Source organism: Aythya fuligula, chromosome Z (assembly GCF_009819795.1).
Source record: "Aythya fuligula isolate bAytFul2 chromosome Z, bAytFul2.pri, whole genome shotgun sequence".
Taxonomy (NCBI): Eukaryota; Metazoa; Chordata; class Aves; order Anseriformes; family Anatidae; genus Aythya; species Aythya fuligula.
The window spans coordinates 74,705,066-74,730,388 of record NC_045593.1 but is presented as its reverse complement, the minus strand read 5'-3'; the positions used below and the strand labels follow the sequence as shown (position 1 = coordinate 74,730,388).

At 45.3% G+C, this 25,323-nt stretch overlaps 1 protein-coding gene across 1 annotated transcript in view; it reads right to left on the bottom strand.

Moving 5' to 3' along the window:
- Positions 1–24,681, bottom strand: part of SNX30 (sorting nexin family member 30) — a 53,830-nt gene extending 29,149 nt beyond the window's left edge. The window contains exons 1-2 of the mRNA XM_032206004.1: positions 24,428–24,681; positions 5,163–5,351 (exon numbers count right to left, since the gene is read on the bottom strand). Of these exons, the coding sequence (XP_032061895.1) occupies positions 5,163–5,351; positions 24,428–24,589 (351 nt within the window). The 5' untranslated portion in view covers positions 24,590–24,681. The remainder of the gene's footprint in view (positions 1–5,162; positions 5,352–24,427) is intronic.
- Between the last annotated feature and the right edge of the window lie 642 nt (positions 24,682–25,323).

Sequence of the window (25,323 nt, the reverse complement as noted above, 5' to 3'; positions counted from 1 at the left end):
TAACCCACCGAAAAGCACCAGGTTTCTTCACTCTTCCTAGACAGTGCACCATCTGCTAAATTCCAGCTGTGATTTTGTGGTTATTTCTGGACTGATGGCAATGGCCACACAGAGCACTATTTGTAGAGAGCCAAGTGGCAGCCTTTAGATGCAATCTGTGGATGGCTCTAACTCCTCAGTTATTACACATCAGACCCACGAATCCCCAGAAGGGATCCTGTGAAAGGTCCGTGCCAGCAGTCTCTTCAGGGAGGAGCTGGCAGCCTTAGCAGGCTATCCACACAACAGCAGCTTTAATACACAATAAACAGCACACTAATATGATATTACCTATGGAATGGTTTGTTTTCTAGAAAAGGAAGGCATAGAGAAATAAAGAGAAGACACCAAGCTCTGCCCATCCTCGTTCTGACCTGGTAAGTGCGGTAAGAAGTATACAATTAAGCACATGGACTGACATAATGAACGCTCATCAAAGGAGCACAGATACTTGCAAATTAAAGACTGCCAAGACTTAAGATATTCACTGTGGATTTGTGCTTTAGTCAGCTATACATTAGGGCAGCACCAACTTATTTAATGTGGCAGAGTGCCTCAGCAGAAGTGAAGTTTTTGACAATTCGTATGAACCATTTTCACTTGTTTGGAATAAGACACTGAACAGTATTATGCTAGAGGAAGACAAGGAATACAAACAGCTGACTGCTGACTGCTTTGCTCTGTTAGCAGGGCACCTGTATTTCAGCCTTACACAAAACCACCTGAAATTAAAATACAAAAGGTAGCCATTTCACAGTAGGGAGAGCGTGGTGCGTTTTTTTTTTTTTTTTTTTTTTTTTTTTTTATGAACTGTCTGTGACTGGGCAAAGTCCTCTGAAAAGAGCTCATACAGCAAGTAAGAGTAATTGGCATGTTTACACACTATAGTGTCTTGCCCTGCAGTATAATGAAAGTGAAGCATCCCATCTGTTAGCTTTGAGAACCTTACTAACCAGTAGTCCACTAACAGTTAAGGAAAACAATTAGGTGCTACCTAGTCTAGAAGCAGGGAGGCAGGATTTGAGCAGGTTCAGTCCCATTATACAAGTTTAACGTTAGTTGTCACTCATCTCTAGAGAACTGTTGCCATTAGATTTCTAAAGTTTTCCATATATCAGGCTTTGTTCCTTAAAGGGAACCACATGAAAACACATCGGCATTTCAGTGTTTGCTGTATGGTCTGTCAAATCTAGACAGCAAATAAGCTTGTCAAGACTATTTGGACACAACATAAGGGCCCTTCAAGGTTTTAACCACACCTCACTAATGCCGAAAGAATTTGGACTTCAGATCAAGTTGTCCATTAGCTTAGCAAAAGTTACTTTTTCTGGATTGCACGCAGAATGGAAGAGTGTCTTGCCACCATCCAGGGATGGCAAGCGAAGTGTGTGCATTTTTGACAGAGCTGGGTTCCTCCCGTTTTCCTAGTAGAATTCATAAATCTCATTTCACAAGGACACACATCTCTCCTAAAGGAAGCTGAGAAATTTATGTGGCTGATCTCGACCTCAGCCAATGTACGACGTTTCCAGGGATTTACTGAAGACTCCAGCACACTTCCACTAAGTCAGCACTGCAGTATTCCAGGCTCGATTTGACTTGCTGAAAAGCAGGAAGGGTTACAGACAGTTTTACCTCTTGTTGGAAGCAGTATTAAGGCAGACACCGAATCTTGGTGTTTCTTCTCTTTCCTGAAAACAGTTAGCAGACAAACCTGAAGCCAGTCTGTGACAACTATGTGCAAGTATTTATTTTCCTACCCTAGTTCTAGTCTCTGACTTGCTAGACATTTTAAATATTTCCCCCATGTTACTATTTAAGACTGGGGCAAAATCTTTTACAAGAAAAACAGTAAAATGGCAGGGGGGAAGGTAGGAAGGTTGGTATTCTTAGTAGTTCATAGCTTTGCTCACCTCTCATACTTCAGCCTGCTTGACAAAGAGCACTTACGTCTGCTCCTTGCTACAGATCAAGCTGTTTCATGCACTCAGGTCTACTCAATGCGTGCACTGGAAGCAAGGGCAGAAGGATATGAAAAAGAAAACAAGACCTGCACTTCAGCATTGACTGAATTCAAGTCAATTCAGAGGTATACAATTCAAGCCTGCATTCTCCATTCAGCCTTGCAGAACAACTGCATGACACTGAGGAATGGCACACAGCTGTTCAGACTTCCATGGAAGGCACAGAAGAATGCCTTGCCTTCCTAGAAAGCACAACAAAAGCAGAATTAGAAGCACTCCTATATTTCTGTCAGGAGAGATGACTACATGGCATAAAGGTAAGATTGATTTTCCCCCTCATTCCTCAGAAAAAAAAGATAAAAAAAGATCTTCTAGATAAAATGCCTCTAGAGGGATCAAAGGTGTCATCAAGACCACATGAGACACTTCAGTCATTACAGCCAAGGCCAAAGTTCCAGCACAAGTTTCACCCATCTGCTCTTTTTGGCTTCACTGGTCTCTTCATACAAGAAAAATTGTGTTATCAAGAGGAAAACAGGGTACAAAAGACTGTCAGCAGAGCCAAGTCTGACTTGCTGTCCCCATTCTTTGGGGGATTATTACCCTGCTGTTATAGAAAACTTTCTCTGAAAGTGTTTATCCCAAAGACAGGCTGAGGAATGCTATCAGTCTCTTATTAGGAAGCTGTGAAAGCAGGGGTATAAGCAGGACCGAGTTAACTATACACTTCCTTTTCAGTTTCACTGCAAGACATTGTTTTGGACCCTTCCTCAGCCACCACTAGCTGCTGACAATGATATCAAGAGATAGTAAGTCTGGGGCATACTGCAAGACCCATCTTTTTTGCTGATGTGATGGAAGAACTTTCAAAAAAAGGGCGGGGGCGAGGGTAATAAAAAACATGACCGTAGTAGGGTTGTATTATTTCTCTACAATGGCTCCCAGTCAGAGATACAACCACATGTTACAGTGCTCCAGTACTGGCAATTACATTTCCCTCTTCCATCTAGTGATGCTGCTTTTCACAACAGGAAAGACTTCAACATAACTGCTTCTAGAACCTAAACTTATCCAAATCCTTAGGGTTCCAGTAGGATTAAGCGGAGAGGGGATACATAAAAAGTAGAAAAAGCAGACATCCTCATCCTCGCGTCCTCATCCAGAGCCATCAGAGACCCTTTCAGCCCTTCAGCATGTCTCAAACCCCTCTCACACAAGAAAGTAAAGGAGGTGGTAGAAAGACATGGCCTTAAACAGAGGACAGGAACACGGCTTGCCATAGAGCTCTGATCTACAACCTGGAAGCTGAAACATCAACACCTATCTTGATCACTGTTTAAGGATTATTCCTATGCAGCTTTTGCCACGTTTAATTACTGCTTTCAGCTACAATAGCTGCCTGGGCAATTAACTTGTCATCAAAGAAGACTTGTTTGTATAGCAAGAATGAGTCAGATCATTAATACTGCTAAACATCCAACCAGTCTTTTTTAAACAATAGTAGACAGTACTAGAGGTGTTGACCCTAGAGGTTTTCCAAAAGTTTACAAGAAGTTATAAACTCAAACAGGTGAGCTGTTCATGGTGACTGATGAGGATAAATCTGGCACTGTTTCACAATCGTATTGTAATGGTGTGATCTAGCAGATTTATGCACTACAGTGAGATGCAGGGACTATTAACAGGCAGGTAGGCAGATATACAAAATCCATGGGTGATTTTTTTGTTGTGTTTTGTTTTTAGAAAAGGGCATTATTGGGTAATAAATCTGCTCTACAGTAAATACCTTACACACCTTCTAGGATCTGGTTTAAGAAGGAAGGGGACTCATATGAAACACAGGTTTCCAAGCAGAAGAACATGATTAGGGTGTCACTGTGTAGAGATAATTGACAGAATAATGAGGTCTCAATTTAAGGTGGAAAGAGCTTTAGCCAAATTTAACTGTTAGACTGTGGGAAGCAGCATCTCACGTTTTACACTTCCCATTCCTTCTGATCTTAGTCAAGGGCTGAGTCGCACCATACACAAGTTTCCTGCAATACTTCTTAGCATTTTCTAGTGGTTAAGAAATGGTATTTTTTGCAAGATTATGACACTTAGAGCAACTAAGAATGGCAGGCCAAAGTTAAGCCAGCAGTACAAGGTAGCTGCTATTTTCAAGAGACCACATTTTCCAATGTGAAACCTGAAAGTGGAACTTCTGAGCAGACGTTTTGAAAAAAGTTTCTGTGGCCTGTAAAGGTTTCTTTACCCCAAAGGAAAATATTCTCTCCAGTATAGAGTGCAATCTAAGTAGGCCACAGTAATGCTAATCTTTCTGGACAAGTGGATAAAGTATAGTCATAGTGAAGCTAGTGAAAACTTCTCACCTTAACTGCAAGTGCCCCAAACAGATGTCAACATCACTGAGAAGTTGATATTAATGAGAACGTCTAGTTAGCAGAAATTAAAATTCCAGTTGAGAGCAGTGGACTTTGCAGATTGCTTTTCCTATTAGTGTAGTTAGATTACATTAATGATTGAGCTACAACACATGCTAAAAAAACTACATTACCCTAAGAATGCTATTGCTTCTCAAAAAAGTATTTTTACCTAGCTTTAACAGCAGCTACATAGCCTTCTGTATCAACAACTGCATGGAGATTAGTTTATATTAGGATCAAGATTATGATATAATGATTTAGATAAATGGCTGACAGAAGATGTGTGATGGACACTTAAGCAACGAGCTTAAAGAATTTCAGAGAATGGCTAAGACACTAAATGCAAGATTAACAGTGAATAAACAAGGCACATTACCTTCAAGGGGAAGTAACTCAAACCAAATGAGTGTCAGATTACTTTATATGAAAAATCTTTCAAGTTAAAGGAAACGGGCTTTTCAAGTTCACAAACAGTTCTATCTAAGAACCACAGACAAGATCTAAGCTGACACATTAAAAGTTTTAAATTGTTTCATATAATGAAGTAGTAACAGTTCTGCTAAGAGAAGTCACACTATCAACATAATTGCAAGGTACTGAAAGACACCAAGTTCTTGTCCTTACGATGAAGCAAAACAACGAAAAGCATAAACATCCAGAATATACTTTAAAAGCCAAACCAACAAACTAGAAGGGAAAAAAAGCAGTAGGAAAGGAAAACGTTGTGTTGTACCTTTGTTGTAACTCTGTATGTGATGTACGTCTCCATTGTGCACACATGTTTTTTGGGATCATCGACAGTAACAAACAGGTCTCTAGTTTCTCCATCCAAGTCATCATCCAACTGTAGTCTGTTGAGAAGAGATGAGGAGGAGGCTGGGCTAGACGTGTCAACAGGTGTGCCATTGGGTAGACTGAGATCCTGTTTTGGAAAGGAAAAAAACAGTAAGTTTTTGGTAAGTGAACAGATTCACCATAAAGTACAGTGTTCTTATAGATGCCACGGACAAGTGATATTTCTGTTTCTTTCTAGCTATTTTCAGACCATTTCAGCAGCTCCAAGGATCAGCCTTCTCCAGGACACCTGAGCAGTCCCTCAAGGTTTGAAGTTTGAATATTAAATTGTACATTGTGAAGAAAGCATATTACTTCTCTACCTCCCCTTAACACAGAGCAACACAGTTTATTTCTACCAGGAAGTAAAAATATTGTTTAACCAACAGTGAACCAACTCAGACTATGAAAACAAAATAGCTAGGCAAATTAGGAGACCTACTTAAAAGTCAGGCTTCAGGCAAAGTGGCAACAGTTCAGTCCACTGGTATGAGTCAGTCTTTCCCTCTGGAGACTCCCATATTTGAGACAGGAGGCCAAACTTGTAATCAGAGGCTTTGCAGCCAGTTCATTAACTGTGTCTATACGCAGCTCCCTTATGGAGTCTTAGGGCCCATGGACACACAGTGCTTTGGAGAGGTCATCATTCCCATCCTCACAACGCCAAGAGCGTCATCCAGTGTGTAGGGACGATGAAAGCTAAAAGAACCTGCAAGTGACCATTTTAGAAAGAGGAACACAAGGGTTTGGGAAGCCTGTAATTCCTTGAAACTAACTCAACAGAAAGAAAAAAAAAAAGTTTTCAAAAATAAAACTTATTACATTCCCACACCTTCAAGTCTTACAACTTGATATAAACCAACTGTTCCGTACAGCTAGTAGCTACTCCACTTTGCATAAATATCACAGCAAACTTTGCATGTGCTCTCTGCTCTGGTTTCTCTGCAGAGCTAGCTGACAGCATGTGGCAAGTTGTATAATACGTAGGAACATCTGACATCAGTATTAGAAAGAGCCAAAGATCTAAGGCTCTTCTTTTCATAGAAGAGTGGGTGTTGTGGTTTTTCGTTTGTTTGTAGTAGTAGCACAAGATTTTACCCACAGAGTGTTTCCCCTGTTAGGACAGAGGTTTCCCTGGTTGCTAGCCTTGCAGAAATATCACTACAGCTCATGGGCAGCACATTAACTAGTAGCATCTAGTCCCAGGACTACTGCTTAGCTCCAGCTTTATGTAGTCTTTAAGGGATTAAATGAAACATGTAATTTTAGCTAAGGAATCCTGTTTGGGTAAGATCCTGTTTGTTCATCGGTATTCCTTACGCAACTGTCTTTTCTGTCCCAGCTGGACAGGGATAGTCCAGGACAGTCTTCAAAAGTAGTCATCCTTTGCTCAAGGGTTGGGAATTACAGGTGAGAGCTTCAGGTTAAGGCCTCTTATGAAGGTCTGCCTTTGACAACAGCTAAAAATGGGGCTAACTTCCTAGCAGTCTGTTACAATCCCACCACGAGAACACTGATTTTACAGACAGCCCCTCTGCCTTTCACAGCCCTGCAGCTAGTGCTGTTCTTTACTTTGAGGACTGGCTTGTGCAGTAGGGAGGGAAATATATTCTTGTTTGGGGAATGAGAGAGCCTAGACATTTTGGGAAGGGCTGGTCTGAACTATTGCCTACTGACAGCGAGGTTAGATGCATTCTCACAGCAGAAAACACTCAGAAGTGGTTGCCAACAGATGAAATGCTGCAGATTTAACTCGCAAATGAGGAAGAATCAGAAGGTAAGGCACTCAAGATGCTCTTTGTCCTCACAGGATGAACATGGCACAGCTTGCCAGCTCATACACAAAGCAGACATCTTGAACCACAGAAGCAGCATCTGGCTCAGACTCAGCCTAGCAGTAGCCCGTAAAACAGGAAGACGCAAGGATACAACAAATCAAGAGATAAAGAGTTTTGTTAGAGTCAGGAAAACAGAGCAAACAGAAGTCATGACAGGATTAGAAGCAGAGGATGGGTTCAGAAAATCTGCAATTCAGCTAGACAGGAGAGTTTGGCTGAGCAAAGTAAAGAGCAAAGAAAGCCCTGGGGCACCGCAGCAGATGTAGACAAATCTGTTATTATTTCCAAAAGGTACAGGCAGCTCTTCATTGCCCATGTGCAATAAGCATTAGTGTCAGACGAGTTGTGCCAGAACTGCAGTAAGTCGAGTCCTAAGCTTCCAGTATGGAAATGAATTAACTTCTGGAAACAGTTTAAGCCTGATTACAAAGGAGATTCTTGAAAGCCTGTTAACAAAACCCTTCCAAATGACAGCTTAAAGAGTACAATGGAATATGCCTAATATATAACAATACTATATCAAGGTGTTAGAACAACTGGAGGAAGGATGAGAGGTGAAGCTTACAACCACGTGCATGAGATCTGGGACTTTCCTCACCAGTTCTGTTAGGAGACGACAATAACCACACTATCACATCTTACACTGTTTAAGCAGGACAGAGGTTTGTGAAGGCTGGAATCTTACTCCAGCCTCCTCGACTACGTTCTTGCAGCCATGGGTTCTGTGGGATGTCGCAGGCCTTAAAAAATGAAGGCTGCGACAGCTTTACCAATTTCAGTCTGGATGAATTCCACTCCAGGCCTAGGTCAAGTAACACTTCCATTGCACCTCTGGTCAGGAGCAGGAGGGCTGCTAGCTGTGATGACGGGAAAGGACAGAGGAATTGTGCGTTTAAAGCAGTACTGTGCTACACAGCCTCTGCTGTGGTGGCAGATCCCTCCCCAGACAGTCACGGCTGGCACCATGCCTTGCTACTTGGATTGGTTTCAGCAGCTGAAGGCCAAGTTAGAAGCCAAGCGTTTGTCCTTAGTAATGGGTGGAGCCTCCTAGCTAACTGCACGAGATAAGAAACAATGATCATGACTGCTGGAGCCTTTGTTTAGCACCAGGCTGAATCCCTTTGCTAGTCTCAGCTATTGCTAGAAAGAGGTAGGCTTTAAAGTGTCACAGCAGATGGCCCAGCAATCTAAATTATCTCAGGCTGCAATCCTGAGACAGAGCACTTCCTCGTCATGTTAATTGGCACTGGCTTTCTTCCATGGGACTTGTGGGATTTTTTTTTGCAGTTGGGGAAGCAAGACTGCATCATCTGTTCTAGTCTACTTTTACCACAGAAAGAGGAGTCGGTCCTGCAAAGCCTGGCAGGAAAAGAGATCTGCAGCCATCTGCACCATTCCCTGCCAGCGTGGTTATACCCGTGAGCATTTGAAATACTACTAACTAATATTAATTGTTTCATACAACAAAGAATCTGACTTCAGTGCCAGAGACTCGTGCATCAGTTTCACCTTCACTGTGCCAAGCAGCTGCTCATCCGCTGTTTTAATTACCTAGCTGCATTATCAGAGATCAGCACTGTCCAAGTTCTAGCAGGTACCTACTGCTTACACCGCTCTTCACAGGAAGAAAAAAACAAAAACCAAACTTCCTCTTCCTTACTGCACCTGCTACAGTAGTCATCCTGCCACAAATCTGAGCAGAACCACAACTGGGAGAAGGAAAGGCTGCTTCTGCTGGCCAGGTAAATGAAATGAAGGACAGGTCCTGCCTACAGCTACAGACTCTTCAAGTCCTAGGGTGCATCCATGACTTCTTCAAATTTCAAAGTTTCTCCTAAAGCAAAGATCCTTAGCCTCTGCCCCTCACCTCCTCAGGCTAGCTGTCCCCTTCTGAAGCTGAGCAGGGGCAAGGTCTAGGAAGGCCTAGATCACAACCTATGGCAGAAATACAACATTCAAGCCTCTAGGTTTGTGACTACTTCTTTCTTTTGTGCACATTTGTACAACTGCCTATGGACACTCAGACTCCTCACACATTCCTGCAGAGCTTGCAGATCCCTGAAGACACACAAGCTTATGGATACATGGGACTAGATGACCCTAGAAGCAAGTATTTGGCTTCCTAGAGTGCAGGGCAAGTAGAAGCTAGCTGTCTGTTGGAGATGTATGAGCCCTGCCAACTATACAGGTTGGTATCTGGTAAGGAAGCAGCTTCACATTCTTTTCAAGGATTATGCAGCCTAAACACCACGATTGGTTAGCCTGCCCAGAAACAGGTCCTAAAATCCATCAAGAAGCTCAATTCATCCAAGTTTAGAAATCAGCAGAATTTTATAAACTTGAAGTCCACATGTGAGATGCAGAATGAGTTTGGAAGTTTCCAGCTGATCTCATCTTCCACTTCCTTCATGCCCCCAGGAGACTTTCCAAGACTCTGGCTTTACAGAGCAGCTTGGATCCACATAAAATAAAACCTCAAGAGCTTGGTATTCAGCCTCCTGGAAGGCAGCCTCCCCCAGTGGAGTAGTACACACTGGGAAATGCATCCAGGATTCAACCCTTGAAGCCTAAAAAAAATGGCCTAAAATTCTGTAGGTATTGGCTTATCTTCAAGTGAAGATCATGAAGTCTTGGTGAGCTAAGAGCAGCTGCTCAATCCCCCTGCTTCTAAAAATTCAATGTTAATTTCCACCTATCCTGCCTGAGCTGGTGTATGGCTTACCTAGACAGCACAGGTATTGAAGGAGTAGCTCATGAAGGAAGAAGTGGTTCATCTAGGTTGTCCAAGCATGGATAAACTCATCTCTGGTAAGGGTTAGCCTGAAGCTACCTGATGTTGCAAGCACATTGTTCTCATTCAACAGGTATTAGATAACATAAGAGACATTTAGAGGCCGTAAAGAAATGCTGCTGTTTAGAGGCAAGTGGTGCAGTTAACCCTGCCTTCATCAGTGACCTTACAACCTAAAATCTCACTGCTTCATTTCTAGTATTGGAACCATCAGACTTTTCTCCTTGTGTTTCAAGGCATTCAGAACTGCTGCTGGTGTCTGGAAAGCTAAAATGGTTTAAATGTAAAATATTCTCAAGAACACTAAAAAAGCTGGTGTTAACAGCCTTCACAGACTTGTTCACAGCATGAATCCTGTACTTCCAGTGGTAGCACTGGTATTCTGTCCATCATACCAGAAAGCTGCTTCTGAGATGTGACTAGATAGAGACCGTATCAGTTCACTCTTGGGATATTTTAAATAGGTGTTAGAGTACAGCACGCTGCCAACCCACGAGCCCTGATGACTTTGTTCTGTAGCTCATCACTCAAACTAGCATTTCTGCTCTGTAGGTCTGAGTTGCCTGAAAACAGACTCCTCAGTATCGCAGAAAACACATGAATTCCAGATGCAAAGGCTGACCTTGATGACATGCAGCTTGGTACCACGTAAGACCTGGGCACATTGCTGCTTACCAAAGTACTGCACTTGGACAAGTATCTCTGCACGTCAGCCTATTTGACTGGACCTAGAAATGTTGGAGCAAACTTCAGAGGCACTACATGACTGACACGAGCACTTTCCAAGCCTTCTCGTGCAGGTCATGGGATTCCCACCTCTGCCCTCAGGCTAACAGCCAAGTTTTATAGGATGGGTTATTTTATTCTGTGGTTTGTTTTCCCAAAGTCATCACAGCTAAGCTAACCAGAGCAAGACTGTGGGCATAGAAGGGCTTCCTGCAAATGGTATTTTCAGCAAGAGCAACAACCCATCTCCTAACCGTGTCACAGAAGTCTTCAGGGACTCAGCAACAATATGCCTGATTTCCAGCCTTCCTGTGCATGCAGCATGGAGGGTTATAGGAAGGTGTCAATTCCCAACCAGACCATCTGTTCGTATGGTCTGGCTATGTGCCTGTCTCTTCTCACAGAGCTCTTAAGAGGGTGGCCTCTTTTCCTAGTCTGAAAGGGGAACTGTGCAATATCACACAAAATTAAATGCAGTTCGGGTTAGTTTAAAAATGAGGATCTTGAGCGGAATCTCACAGATGTTTTTACAGCAGTATCTTTCAATAGTAGTAATAAGCTGTGCTACTTGCACACAAAGACCAAAACACTTTTGGGACCAAGCACCTGGTGGCTGAAACAGGTTGTTATTTGGAGTGGACTCTAAATGGGAAGGGATAGGACATACTTTTGACTAATTAACTCTCACTAAGCTGATACACACTTCCCCCTATCCTTTGAACAGAAGGCAAAGTGAGGAGTTATTGGACGATTGCCTCATCTTACAGCTTCCTTACTGTGGCAAGGTATTTTAATATGCGAAGAGATATTTTTACACATCCACAGGATGAACTGTTCTCTTCAAAGAAACATTCCCAGATCCAAGGTTAGCTTCTACATCTGTTTACAAAGCACTTTCCAAGCAAAAAAAGCCAGTCTGGCAACTACCCAGCAAGATTAGTTCACAGTCGTGTTTAAGCTGTAGAAAGTAGCAGAAAAGTGCCTGTGGCCTGATGGAAAGCAAGAGAGTTTAATGTTTGTGCAGGCTTGGATTTGCATCCTTTCACAGAGCAGACTTGTGTCATTTTGTCCTTCCAGTCCTCAGCAGAAGGGAACAGGCAGCAGGACCCTACTCCATTCTGTCCTCAGAGCACAAAGACCTCCACAAACAGCAGAAGCTACATGTTTGCAGAAACATTTAGAAAATGCAGACCGCTTGAATCAAGACTTTAATTACTGTCCTCTAGCTGTGTTAGGTTCCACGTCCATCTGCAAGGAGTTTGCTTTGAGAATATTGCTTGTTACAAGACTTTAATTACTATCAGAAGGCTTCTGTGCACACCGGAAGAGCATCACCCATTCTAACATGCTAAAGAGCACCTTTAATTAGCACATCTAACAAACACAGGGCTTTGTTTAAAGGTCTGTTTTCAGAACCTTAGCTCTGACCCTTCAAAGAGCAGAGCAGCAGCCAGGGATCAGACCACAGGCAGGAAAACTCTGAATCCAGCATGTGACTAGGAGTCATCCCCAATCCAAGAAGGCAGATTTATATCTAATTACAGATGGAACAGTTTGTTAAGCTTGTCTAAACTAAACTGCTTTCTCCTAGAGACAAACGGCATTGTGTCAAAGTTCTGCAGACATACCCTGCATCACTTTTTCCTGTTCATGCTCTAGTAGGAGAAACAGATTTAGCTGGGTCAGACTTCATCTTCTGATACCAGTGATACCAAAGCACTGATACGGCTGAGATGCTCCCAGGAGTGAAAAGCAGTATTTTTAAAATGCAAACAGATGCAAAGCTGTGGTTTGTTGTTGGGTTTTTTTTGTTTGTTTGTTTTTGGTATTTTTCGGGGGGGAAGGAAGGAGGTGGGGAGAAGAAGGAAGAAACAGGAAGGAAATAAAAGATTATAAAAGGCTGAAAAGCACTCTATCCTGATCAGTACTGTGTTTAAAACAGGCAAGGATACATTTCCATATTGCATTATGATGTGGGTTTCTTGTGCTAACCATTTTAAATGGGCTGCATTATAAGCATTCCCCCCACACAGGATCAGTAGAGTTTCATGACCGCAAGTCAGACCATCTATTCACCCCACGTTCTCGTCTCAAGCTCTGGAAGAGCTGGAGGAGTGTGTTCTTGGGGGAGCTCTCAGTTAGTTCATGCAGGTACAGTGTAAGAGATAGTCCTCTATCACATTTGCCGATAAACAAGACATTTTCCAGCAAAATTGCATTTGCTCCATAAGGGGGAAATAAACAAAGTGTTTATCTGCTAGAAGAAAAAAAAAAAAATTAAATTGCTTCACTCTCCATTTCAAGGAAGGCAAGCGAGGAAAATCACCCGTGCAGTATTTCCTCACACTATGAGAAGCAACTAATCTGGAGGGAGACAGGTAAGAAACAAGTTTTGTGATTTACAGTCTAATTTGTCTACAGAAACACCTTTGATATATATGGCCTAGGCTTGTGACAGCCATGTGGCACAGACAGACAGCTAGCACACACAGCTTCACGTGCAGCATACTGATCCAGGAGCACCGTGGTCAGCGAAATGAAAGTCAGCATACAAATCCTGAAGAGCCCCAACTGATCACTGGCAATAAGTGGTATTGATTAAAATCTTTCCAGGGATTTTCTTGGTGACAGTCCAAAACACAGCTTTGTATTGGCAGCCACCACGACTTTCACTTCCAGCTGGCCTTATACTAGCATCTAAAAAGCTACAGCAAAGGTGCCAATTCTACCCAGATAAGCATGGGTTTGAGTATTGTCTATAGTAGTAATTTACCACTCCTAAATGTGTCAGTGCTTTCACTGTTGAGCTTGTAGTTGTAGAAAATAGCTGTTGCTAACACCATATGCAGCACCAAGGGGGAGGAGGCTTCTCTGCCCTTGAGCAAGACCTGCACTGCAGCATATTCTTTTCAGGAAACACATCCTATCATTCAAAGTTACTGAAGAAGCGAGACCAACTACGCAGACAGACTTTAAGGTATTTTTTTTGATCCTAGGATGCCGTTCAGAAGGATACAGCCAGTTCCTTTAAAGCAGGGTAAGGCAGCAATTCCCTGGGAGGACACAGCTTTGAGGCAGTGTAGTAACAGCTTCGTTGGTAAATGTGACAGGGAGAAGCTTTGTCACGTGTCAGTATTTTGGATTTGAAAGGCTACTAGCGTTCATCGGACACGCAGTGTTAGGGTGGTTTAGCAGAGCTTGTTTTTTCAGGCTTAAGGTCAGCTTGAGGTTAGAGCACAGAAGAACAAAGAGCCAGGCCCATAAGCCATCTGATCATTCACAATACTACGAACCACTGCCACCATTCCTTTCCTAGACGGTGACACTGGTTCTATTCCTCACAGGAAGGTCCACACTCCTCTATTTTAGGGCACCATTTAGAAGCAAGTAAAGCCAGATGCTGTTTACACTTTGTTGTTTTTTTTTTTTTCCTGGAGAACATAAGTTTCTGATGCCTTTGCTCCCATACACTAGTGTAGTTCTCTTCAACTTAAGACCCATAAAAACACAAACCTGAGTCAAGCAGAAATCTGTCTTCAGGATTTTTTCTCCCTTCCAAAGCAGCTTCTCACCCACTGCTTATGGCAGCATTGAAGAAACAGTGCAGAAGCTCTGGATGTGGTCACAAGGCAGCGATGTTCTCAAGAACAATTTATGCTTTGATGACCATTCTAAGCAGAGCTGTTGGCTGAAGTCTTTCAGTGCCTGTTGTATGTACATTGGATTATTGCCTTTATTTTCAGAACAATTTCAACTAGACCCACAAATTCAAGTCCCCAGCAAGTCCAAGTATTCAGACACTTTATGATTTCTGTGAAATATTTGGCTAAGAATCAACAGATTGGGCATTCAAAGTTTACCTACAACAGAAGACAACACCTCCTCCTACCCCCCTAGTTTTATTTTCCCATAAAACGCATTCCAGAAATTAATCTGTCAGATTGTTCTGTAGGCTGGTCCAGCACTGGGAATTCTAACTCATTAAACAGCTGCAACTCACTGCATGTTTTCCACCCCCAGCTTGTCATTGCAGTGCTGCTAGTAGCTAGCTGCCGTGAGTTCCCTTGCCCTTAGTCACTGTAAGAGAAAGAGATGCATTTGTTTTTCAAGAATTTACTGTGAGGTTTCTTACCTCAAGGCCGTACCTGCCACAAACTGCAAAGTACAGGGTTTTGGTTGGTTAGTTTAGGTGGTTTTTTTTTTGTTTGTTTGTTTGTTTTGTTGTGGCGGTGGTGGTGTTTTTTTTGTTTGTTTGTTTTTTTCATTGGGGGTGGAATGCAGAGACAGCTTTCTGTCCCCTTTCAGCCTAGTGATGGGAGTGATTTTCCCCAGCCACAACAGCTTGGAGCCTCAGCTGCACTGCACAGCAGGCTCAGGCAGCCACAGCTTAAGGAGTCAGGACAGCTCAGCATTTAAGATCTTGCTCATGGTCTGCAGAGAACGAGTGTCAGTGAAGTTAATTCAGAAATACACATGAACAAATACCATTTTTAATTGGTGCTTCGCCTTCTGCATACTGAAATCATGGTAACTGATAACCGCAAGTTGCAACATCTAAACTGTCCTTGAGATCATGAACAGATTTTCACGTAGCAACACTGAGCTGCATCTCCTTGCACTTTAAGAGCTCCTGTCTCAACTCCTGACCTATTTTACAGAGACCAGCTTTCCATCTCAGATAAGGAAGAGAGCGGCTAGTGTGACAGCCAGATGATCTATTTGAGATACCACAGAAGTAGCCCACGATGCTAGAAGACATCAGGACAACAGCCTGAAGATTAATCCTGGAGCTGATGTCTCCCAGGTCAGTACGTCAACAGGAAGGCCTTGGGCTCTACCCTCTACCCCTCTGATCATTAGTTACAGGGACAATGCTGCCTGACATTTATCACAACCCCCTAAGGAACCTATAGAGAAGGATGTGCACAAATAGCAGACAAAAAGAGCCTTTTAATCTGCTTATCCTATGTCCTAGACTCTCCCCTTCTCCCCACCCAGGAGCTCAGAGAGCATCCAGCAGCTCTGCTAGGCCCAAGAAGTTCCAGCAGAAGCAGCCCAAAAGATTCTTTCCGACCACCAAGCATAACTTTTTCCACAATGGCTTACAAAAAGCCATTGCCAAGACTCACCCTTCTAAAATCCAGCTGAAGCTAAGAATTGAGTTCCTGTATGTACATTTTTAATATGTTTTCAGTGCTGTCTCATTAAACCACCATTAAAGCAATCCTTTTGAAAAAACCATGAAAGCTGTGCAACACTGAATTAAACCTCAAAGTATATCCCTCCCTCCCTCCATTAAGTTAAAATAAGACCCACAAAGTAGTAATTCAGTTGTACAGTAGAAGCCATGCTCATTTTTACCAGATGGCAAGTTTTAAAAAGTAACATTACTAAGACGGCTACTTTAATGCAAGTGTTTGTCCACGTGTTAGCCATCCCTTTGCCTTGGTCAGAAAAGAAGGGAATTGCAAATTCCACAGAAATTGGCTGTACTGAGAAGATACAGATCACAAAGAGACCACCACATAGAGCTTCACTATAATTCTAGAGCACCTATACGGTAAGGTATCACTAAAGCACCCTTACCAATAAATTCGTACTTCTATAATAAAGGCAACTGAAAGCAACTATGCCATGCTTTGATGAATGTGCTTCCACACCATTACACCCCAGGCTGGCTACGGTAAGGAGACAAGAACTCTGTCCTTTCAGTAAGATCACAGAATGGTTTGGGTTGCAAGGGACCTTAAAGACCACCCAGTTCCAACCCCCTGCCATGGGACACCTCCAAAACAGCTAAAGAAAGCAGGTCTAATCACCACCATTAAGACCAACAGGATACTAGATTCCTCCAGCAGCTTGACTATTGGTAGAGCACTGATAGCAAGTTGGAAGCCATGCCAGGTTTGAGTCAGTTCTTTTACCGCCTAGAAGTGACCTGCCAGACACGCACGCACACACACCAGGCAACAGAAGAGACAGCAGTTCCTTCAAACAGCCATCCAAAACGCAAGTTGTAGGAACAAGACAAGCATGTGGCAGATAAGTGCTTGTATCTAAAAGCTCCACGGCTTAAGAAATGTGGTTCAGGACGTTTACATCCATTATGTAGCATAACCCCTCCATTCACTTGGGAAGAAGGCCACAGAATTTCCCAAAAGTCAGGAGAAGAGCTTCATGCTGAAGTGAATTCTCAATCACTGTTATTTGTGACCCACAGCAACTATAGGAACCAACACTATTAAGAGAAAGGCTCTTCAACCAAACTGGCAGTCCTCCCTCTGTCCTCCCGACCTGCAGGAATTTACTGGTAGAAGCCTCACATTCAGAGGTCCTAGCCCTCATGGGTGACTTGAACCGTGCTGATACACACCGGAGGGACAACACAGCAGAAGTGACACCAGTCTAAATGGGTTTCTGTAGTGCATCAATGAGAACTTCCTGACATGCAGGGGATTAATAAGCTGTCAAGGGGAGATGCTTCACTGAACTTTAGTACAGTTATTCTTAACAAAAAAAATGAAGATCTGAATGAAGCACATGAAAGTAGATGGCTGCCTCAACTACAGTAGACATGACCTGGTGGAGTTAAGGCCTCTGAGATGTGGAAACAAAGCAAAGAGCAGGATCACAACCTCAGACTTACAGGGAGGAGACTTTGGCTTCATCATGGATCTGCTAGGAAGAATGAATACGGTGTGGAAGAGACAAGGCATCCATGAGAGCCAGCTGATTTTTATAGAGCACCTCTCCAGCCTCAAAACTGGTCCATCCCAGTAAGCAGAAAATCCAGCAAAGGTGGCTGAAGGTCTGCATATACACAAACAAGGAGCTCTTGACTAAATTCTAATATAAAAAGCCAGCACAAAAGAGGCAGCAGCAGGGACTGATGACCCAGAAGGAATAGAGACACTGTACGAACATGCAGGGATGGGACTAGAGGGATGGAGCTGAATCTGGCAGAGGATGAGAACAATAAAACGCTTCTGTGGGTATAATCAGCAGCAAAACAAAGAATAAGGAAAATGCAGTCCTGATATTGAATAGGGCAGAGAACCTGATGACAGAGGACAGAGAAAAGGCCAAGGCCCTCAGTGCCTTCTTCACCTCAGCCTTTACTGTTAAGACTTTCAAGAATGTAAGGCCTCCAGGGCCAGTCAGAAAGTCTGGAAAAAGGAAAACTTAACAACAGTTGAGGACCACCAGGTTAGGTAACATTTCAGCAAACTGGACAGATACAAACCCATTGGACACGGTGGAATGGCCCCACAAGCACTGATGGAGCCAGGCGATGTCACTAATGTCAGTTTTGATTATCTTGTCTTTATGATGATGATGAGGGGAGGTTCCTGAAGATGGGAAGCGTGGGGGACAACAGCAGCAACCAATGTCACTCATCCCTCCAACAAGGTTTACTGAGGGATTTACAGGCCCATCAGCCTCACCTCAAACCCAGGGAAGTTAATCAAGCAAATTAGATTGGAAACCATTTCGAAACACGTAAAGGACACAGTGACGAGAAGTCAGCATGGATTTATTCAAGTCTAGTCATGTTTAACCAACCCAATACTATCTGCAAGGACGTGACTTGCTTGCTGGTTAAGTGGACAGCACTGATGTTGTTTATCTCAACTTGAAGAGGGCTTTCACCACCGCCTCCCATAACATCCTCGCAGAAAAGCTGATGAGGCACAAGCTAAGCACACGTACAGTGAAGTGGACTCAACGGGCTTAACTGCTGAGCTCGAATTGCTGTGATCCCTCAAGCTCCAGCTGGAGGGCAGTCAGCAGCTGAGTACGTCTGGAGTCAGTAACAGGGCTCCTGTTAAACATGCCCATTAATGACCTACATGATGGGAATGGGCACACCCTCGGCGAGTTTGCTGGTGATACAGAACTGGGTGGAACACCTGGCCAGCCAGATGGTTGTATGGCAGTTCAGAGGGACTTCAACAGGCTGGAGAAGCGGGCTGGCAGGAAGATCGTGAAATTCAACAAGAATTCAGCAAGAGGAAGTGCAAAGTCCTGCACCTGGCAGGAGTAACCCTATGTAGCAGTACATGCTGGGGTCTGTCTGGCTTAAAAAAGCAGCATGGCAGAAGAATAACGCAACAGCCACCACCACATACATACACACACACCAAATCCTGGTGGAAAAGTTAACCGTAAGCCAACAATATACCTCATGGCAAAGCAAGCCAACAGCCTGCTGGGCTGCTTCAGGCAGGCAGCTGCCAGCAGGTGAAGGGAAGCGATCCTTCCCCCAGTGTCTCATCAGTGGTAAATAGAGGGTGTTATCCTCTTCTGGGCTCCCCAGTACAAGAGGCATGGGCACAGCAGAACAAGTCCAGCAACGGGACAAGATGACAGATCAGGAGTTGGAGCATGTTGTAAGAGGAGAAGAAGAGAGAGCTGGGACCGTGCACCTGGAGAAGTGAATGCTCAGGGGATAAATACCTACAGGAGGGCATTCGGAAGTTGGCGACGGAATCCTCTCAACAGACCAAGAAGCAGCGGGCACACATTTAAATGAAATCTGCTGTATTTCAACAGGAGAAAAAAAAAGCATTCCAAGAGACAGCCACCCTTACAGTAAAAAAAAAAAATAATCCCAGAGAGGTTGGAGTCCCTATCTCTAGAGATATTCAAAAAAGATATTCAAATACCAACTTCAGAGTCCTAGGCAGCCTGCTGTAACTAGCCCAGCTCTGAGCAGGGGGGTGGACTATAAGATCTCCAAAGGTGCCATCCAACCACGGCTACTGTGTGATTGTCAAGTCTCATGTTCCTGTACAAATGGAAGCAAGTTTGGTTCGTCCACGCTGACATTGCTTCATGAGTTCACCCACTTCAGTTCCCAACTTTCTGTAATTCTCAGTCTCTCCAAAGACTGAGAATTTACCTCCAGCCTACTCCAAGAACAAAATGTAGTGCTCATCTAAGAGTTCTCATTTAGTCAGAGAAGGAAGAGGTTTGTAGAAGCCCAAGCAGATTTATTTTAAGCTTTCAGATTATACTGCAAAATGGTTTCATTTGTGGGTGGGTGAAGTTAAGATCAATAATTAAACTTGCAACCAAGGAGGCTGGAAGTAGAGCTCAAGACTCTCAGCATACTTCTGTTAGGGAGCCGCCAGGCACCCCTCCAGAATATGAGTGCTAAGTAAAAAGCACTCCAGCAGCCACACCAAGTATTTATACTCACTCCATCAGGCACTAACACAGGCCTCTGGGTTCACCAGAGCGAATCAGATGAGCACAGGATCACGTGAAAGCAAGCTTTCAGTGAGTACAGCAAAGTTCCCAGCTGGAGTTCGAATGGCCACCTCCACGCATTAGCAAATTTCAAGCTGTGCATTGCAAGCCTGGTAATTCACATTCAGTCTGCTTGATGCGTGCTACCTGTAAAATAGCCTTGAAGCGCAGCTCAGCTGTCTACTCTTTAATATAACCAACTAGAAGTCAGGCACATCTTCCAAGAAGAAAAGCAAAACAGCTTACAGGCGGCTGGCCACAAAGGACAGTATCAGGTGGTCAGAAATGTCCGAAAGAGGACAAGCCTGTCTGATCTCTAGGTGTGGCTGTTCACTCAGCTCCTGCTCAGCTGTTAGCTAGCACACAGCTCACGCTAAGTCCCAATACACGCTGGGAGCAGCACCACTAGATCAAAGCAAGAGCAACAGGTAAGCAAGGCAGGAGGGGCAGGAAGAGATAAAGGTCACTGCGTGGCCATTACCTGCAGCTCACTGCCTCCTGCAGTCATAATTCTTGCACATTGATTGTCAGTGGTCTCCTCAGAATCCACTAACCCATGGAAATGGTACAGACCATACCTTTAAACTGTGAGTTATTTATGTGCCAACTCACCCAAAACATTTCTGAAGTGGATCCAACAGAGCCTGGACCTCCGAGGTTTTCATGCTTCCTGGTGTGATACAGGGGACGCCTGAGCCGTGGCAGAGGAGGGAGGATAAGTGCTCACATCTAGGGAACTATTTTGCTTACAGGCATGGAAGTTAAAAGTCACAAGTCAGAGGACTTATAAGTGAGAAACCTCATAAATTAAGTGACAAATTAGTGAATTCATTTTAGACTAGTGTGTATGAAGAGGACCGAGCTATTGTTTGTCTTCCCTCCTAATGAGCTCATAAAACCAAGTCCAACGTACAGAGCGTGTTATCTCACACACTGAAGAGATCCACACAAACTGTGACACCAGCACAGGCGGGACATGAGGGCTTTAGGAGTGGCAGGCAGGAACCCAGCACTGGGAGTTAGCACCCTGTGCAACAGCTGCCAGTCCGGGTGCAGACCACAGGAAGCATAGCCAACACCACCCTGCTAGGAAGCTGCTTCTATGACACAACGCTAGAAGGACTACAAAGCCGACAGCTAGAGGATAGCAGAAGTAAGCCATACAGGACACTACTTCTATTTCTGCACAGCCTGGTGCTTCCAACGTTCAGCAACAGGCTGTTACATCTGCAAAACCTCCGTGGGGCTGCAACCCAAGTCGTACCATGCTTCTACAACCATCTGGGTACAATCGGACATCAGCACACCACGTACATCTCACCTCTGCTCCAAACCCAGCAAGCTCTTAATAATGCCTTTTATCCTCAGTGTCAGAGGATAGGGCAAATTCAGCATCAAAAGAGACAGACTTGTGAACCAGAGCGATGCAGGCACAACCAACCAAACTTCCTTTTTTTCCTCCCCCCTCCAGGAAAAAAAAAAAATATATATATCACACTGACACTTCCCCATTGGTCTTACCACCTTCTGCAGAAGATCTGCTCCGAAAAGCAGACCTCAATTAGCTCACATGCATGCCTTCCAAAAGCTCTGTAAGAGCTGCAAAACTGAGCTCTTTGCTTTATTTCTGCTCTGGACACTGCCACATACCCTGAGGGATTTCTTCCTCCTGCATGTTTCCCTCTCAGCTGATGCCAGGGGGTCAGCGCTGCTCAGGCTCAGCTTCAGCTGGAGGCTACCAAGGGTAAAAGGGTAAATAAGCCTGAAAAAGCTCGTGGTGGTCAGACATCAGGGAAACCAGTGTTTTGTGCAATTAGAGTTGAGGGGAGCAGAATGCAATGGCTAGAAAGATCAGGGCAGTGCAGAAATGCTTTGGAGATAAGAGCTTACAATTCACACGTTTTGTTTGTCGCAGAACCACTGTGAATCCTAAGCATGTAGCCAGATATGTCCACTTCATTTAAGACGTTAGATGCTGCTCAGAAATAAAGGTTTCCTGGCTGTTAAAACAGCTGTCTCCTACACATCAGGATGAAGACGTTATTTCAGACAATGAATATTCTCTAGCCCTCTTGATAAGACCCAAAGTACTTGAGAAATCATCTATTGCCACTCAGAGGGCCTCTGAGCCAGAGAAGCCACAGAAAATAGCAGACTGTTTCCCTTCCCTTTCCCATGATCCACTCACTGCTCTAATACCATTTGCCACTGATCTTAAACAGAAACCAAAGGTTTGTCAGACTTCAAAGTCAGGCAGGGGCTAAGCTACTAGATTATTGTGAAGTTTGAATAATAATAATAATAAAAAAAAAAAAAAAAACACACACACAAAAAAAACAGCAAGACACATGCAGGCAATATTCCTGTCCTCCTGGTTCCTCTGACTCAGGATAAGGTAGCGTCCTTACTCAGCTGCTCCAAAAAGGCTAGAAAACTGTGCTTTAAAGAACACAAAGCAGCGATGGCAGAGGTTCAACCACTTCAGCCCGCGCAGCTGTGGCAGTGGAAAATGAAGCGCTGCTTTAAGGACAGAGAAACTCCCCTGCTCCTGCACTTTCCCCTCCAAGAGTATCCCAGTCTCAGGGCAGGAGGTGCATTTACCTTGCAGCAGCGTTTAGGAAGTGGTTGCTCAGAGCAGATAACAAGAACCTGCAGTCAGTTCGTGGTGATGGGTCAGCAACTGTGCTGTCCCTCTGCTAGAGGACACCCCTGCTAGAGGGTCCTGCTAAAGGGCTGCATTTCTTACAGAGGCTTACTGACTCTGAGACACCTTGACGCGAGAGGCTTCGGCCCAAACTTCTCCTGCAGTGGTGCCAGTCTCCACCAGACCCTCCAAAACAGACCCGTGGAAAGGCCAGGAGAACAGACGAGCACGGCTCCTGTTCCTGGATCAATAAACAACAGATGCAGAGCTTTCAACCTGCGTCAGACATGAATACGAACCTCCCTCTGTTACCCATCGACTGGAGCTATCTGCACGCTGCGAGCAGATGAGAGAGCGAGCCTCTCCAGGGACCAGTCACCCACCACCAGAGATCAAGATGAGGAGAGATACTAACCACCTAAAAGGCTCTGTTTACCTCCAGTTATCACACTCACTCTCCAGACTACTCTGACAGCTGAAGTGTGCTATTAAGTTTAGGAACACCTGTTTGCTCACTGAAGTTTTTCACGAAGCGAGAAAGAAGTCAACCCGTTTGTTTCTGGCCAGTGCTGCAGGTGTGAAGTTGAGGAAGGGATAGCCTTCACGCAGCAGAGCTGCTGGACTGCTTCCACCAGAAGGATCAGACGCTTGGCTTTTTCTGCTAATTCAGCTAGACGGAAAAAAAAAAAAAGGAAAGAAAAGAAAAAAGAAAAAAAAAAAAAAAAAGAATGCTGCTCGCTTCCTACTGGAAATCCTTTATTCTGCAAGGCTCATTACCCCAGTGCCATTTCCAGGTCAACCAGGGAACTACTCTTAAGTCTGAAAATCCCTTACCTCAGCCCCTTTTTACTTTCCCACTTACAGCACATCCATGCCGCCGAGCACCCACAACAGGACAGCACTGCATAAAGCTGCTAGAAAACAGACTTCACTATGCTGCTGGTGTAAACACCAGGCAAGAAACCTCCCTATCAAGGGGGAAGCAGGCTGACCACAGCCGGAGGCTGAAAACCTGGGCATCAGCAAGAGCCGGAGGGCAGCTGCCAACACCAACCAGTTGCTGCAGCCCTGTCAGGCAGCAATGGGGCCGCAGGGGCAAATCTCATCTCACACAGAGAGAAGCACCCTTCAGCATCTGCCCCGCTCCGAGCTCGTCTCTCCTCTAGGGAGCCATCAGCTCCCGGGCAAGCCTCTCGGGTGAAGGAGCGTGTTCCCAGAGGGGAGGTAAGCCGAGGGCAAACGCTGTGCACACACAGCAGCATCTGCACACACAGGTATGGTGCAGCTGAAGGGGACACGTGGAGGCCACCTCGGCCCATTCCCCTGGATGGGGAGCGTGTCAGGCTGGAGGGCAGCAAGCCTGCGTGTTCCTTGGGCAGCAGGCACCTCGTGTCAGCCCTGCAACACCTCCTGCACGCTGCGCTTGGCCCCGAGGTGCTCACACCCAGCAAGTTTCATCCTGAACTTAACTCCGGGCACCCCTTGCTCCCAGGACACCCTACCTGGAGGCTTTTCAGGAAGCCTGCCCACGGAGACACGGGTGTGCTGGCAGTACCAGGATGCCTGCACACCCGGGATTATCCCCTCCGAGGCCCGCACACAGGGGCCAGGTGCTTCACCGCAGACACACGCCAAGGCTCAAGGAGCAAGGGGAAAGCGAGGCACGGCCACTCGTGCACAAGCATCCTCCCCCCATCCCTCTATCCCTTCCTCCATCCCCGCTGCACGGAACCAGGCAGGGGCTGAGCCCCGGGAGGCACAATCACAGACAACCCTCGCAGAGCATCCTCACCCTTTCCCCTCGCACCCTAGGGTGCTCGGCAAGGGGGGTGCTGGGGCAGGGCAGGGGGCGAGGAGGGGCGCGGCGTCCCTTTACCCCCGACCCCCCCCACCCCCTAACCGAGGGTCCGTACCTTGTCGGCGGCGCCGCGGGGCAGCAGCAGCTCGGGGCTGGGGCTGAGAGCCGGCCCCATCTCCTCGCTGCTGGAGGTGGCCAGGGGATGCGGCATCTCCCGCAGCGACTTCGGCCCGGAGGACGGCAGCGGCTTGGGGGCGCCGGGCGCCGCGCCCGACATCGCGGCAGGGGGGGGAGGCAGGGGGAGGCAAGGGGAGGCTCGGTTTGGCTCTGCCCGGCTCTGCGGGGCCACGGCCGGAGCCTGCCCGCCGCCACCGCGCTGCCAGGCGGCGGCGGAGGAGGAGGAGGCGGCGGCGGAGGAGGAGGAGCGAGAGCGGCCCCGAGCCGCCCGCCCACGGGCTGCGGCCGCCGCCCGCGCCACCTGCCCCCGGCACGGAGCTGGAGGGAGAGAGGGGAAGGGAAGGGAAGGGATGGGAAGGGAAAGGAGGGGAGGGGAGGGGAAGGGACACGCCGCGCCCCCAGGGGCGTGCCGTGGTGTGGGGAGGGGGTTGTAAGGTCTGGGGGAGGTGGGGAGAAGGGGGAGGAAAAAATAAAAAAAAAAAAAAAAAAGAAGATAGGGAAGGGTGTGGAGAAAATATGGGGAAGGGTAGTGGGGAAGAAAAATAGGTAAATGGACTGGGAAAAAAAAAAAATAGGAAAGGGTAGTGAAGAAAAAAAAAAATAAGGAAGTGCACTAAAAAAAAAAAAAAAAGGAAAACAAATTTGCTGAAAAAGATTTGGGAAAGGGCACTGGAAAGATTTAGGAAAATGCACTAAAAAATAAAAAATAAAAGGAAAATGCACTGCAGAAAGGATTAGGGAAAGGCACTAAAAAATAGGAAAAGGCAGTAAAAAAATAGGAAAAGGCACTAAAAAAAATAGGAAAAGGCACTGAAAAAAAAAAAAAAAGTTAGG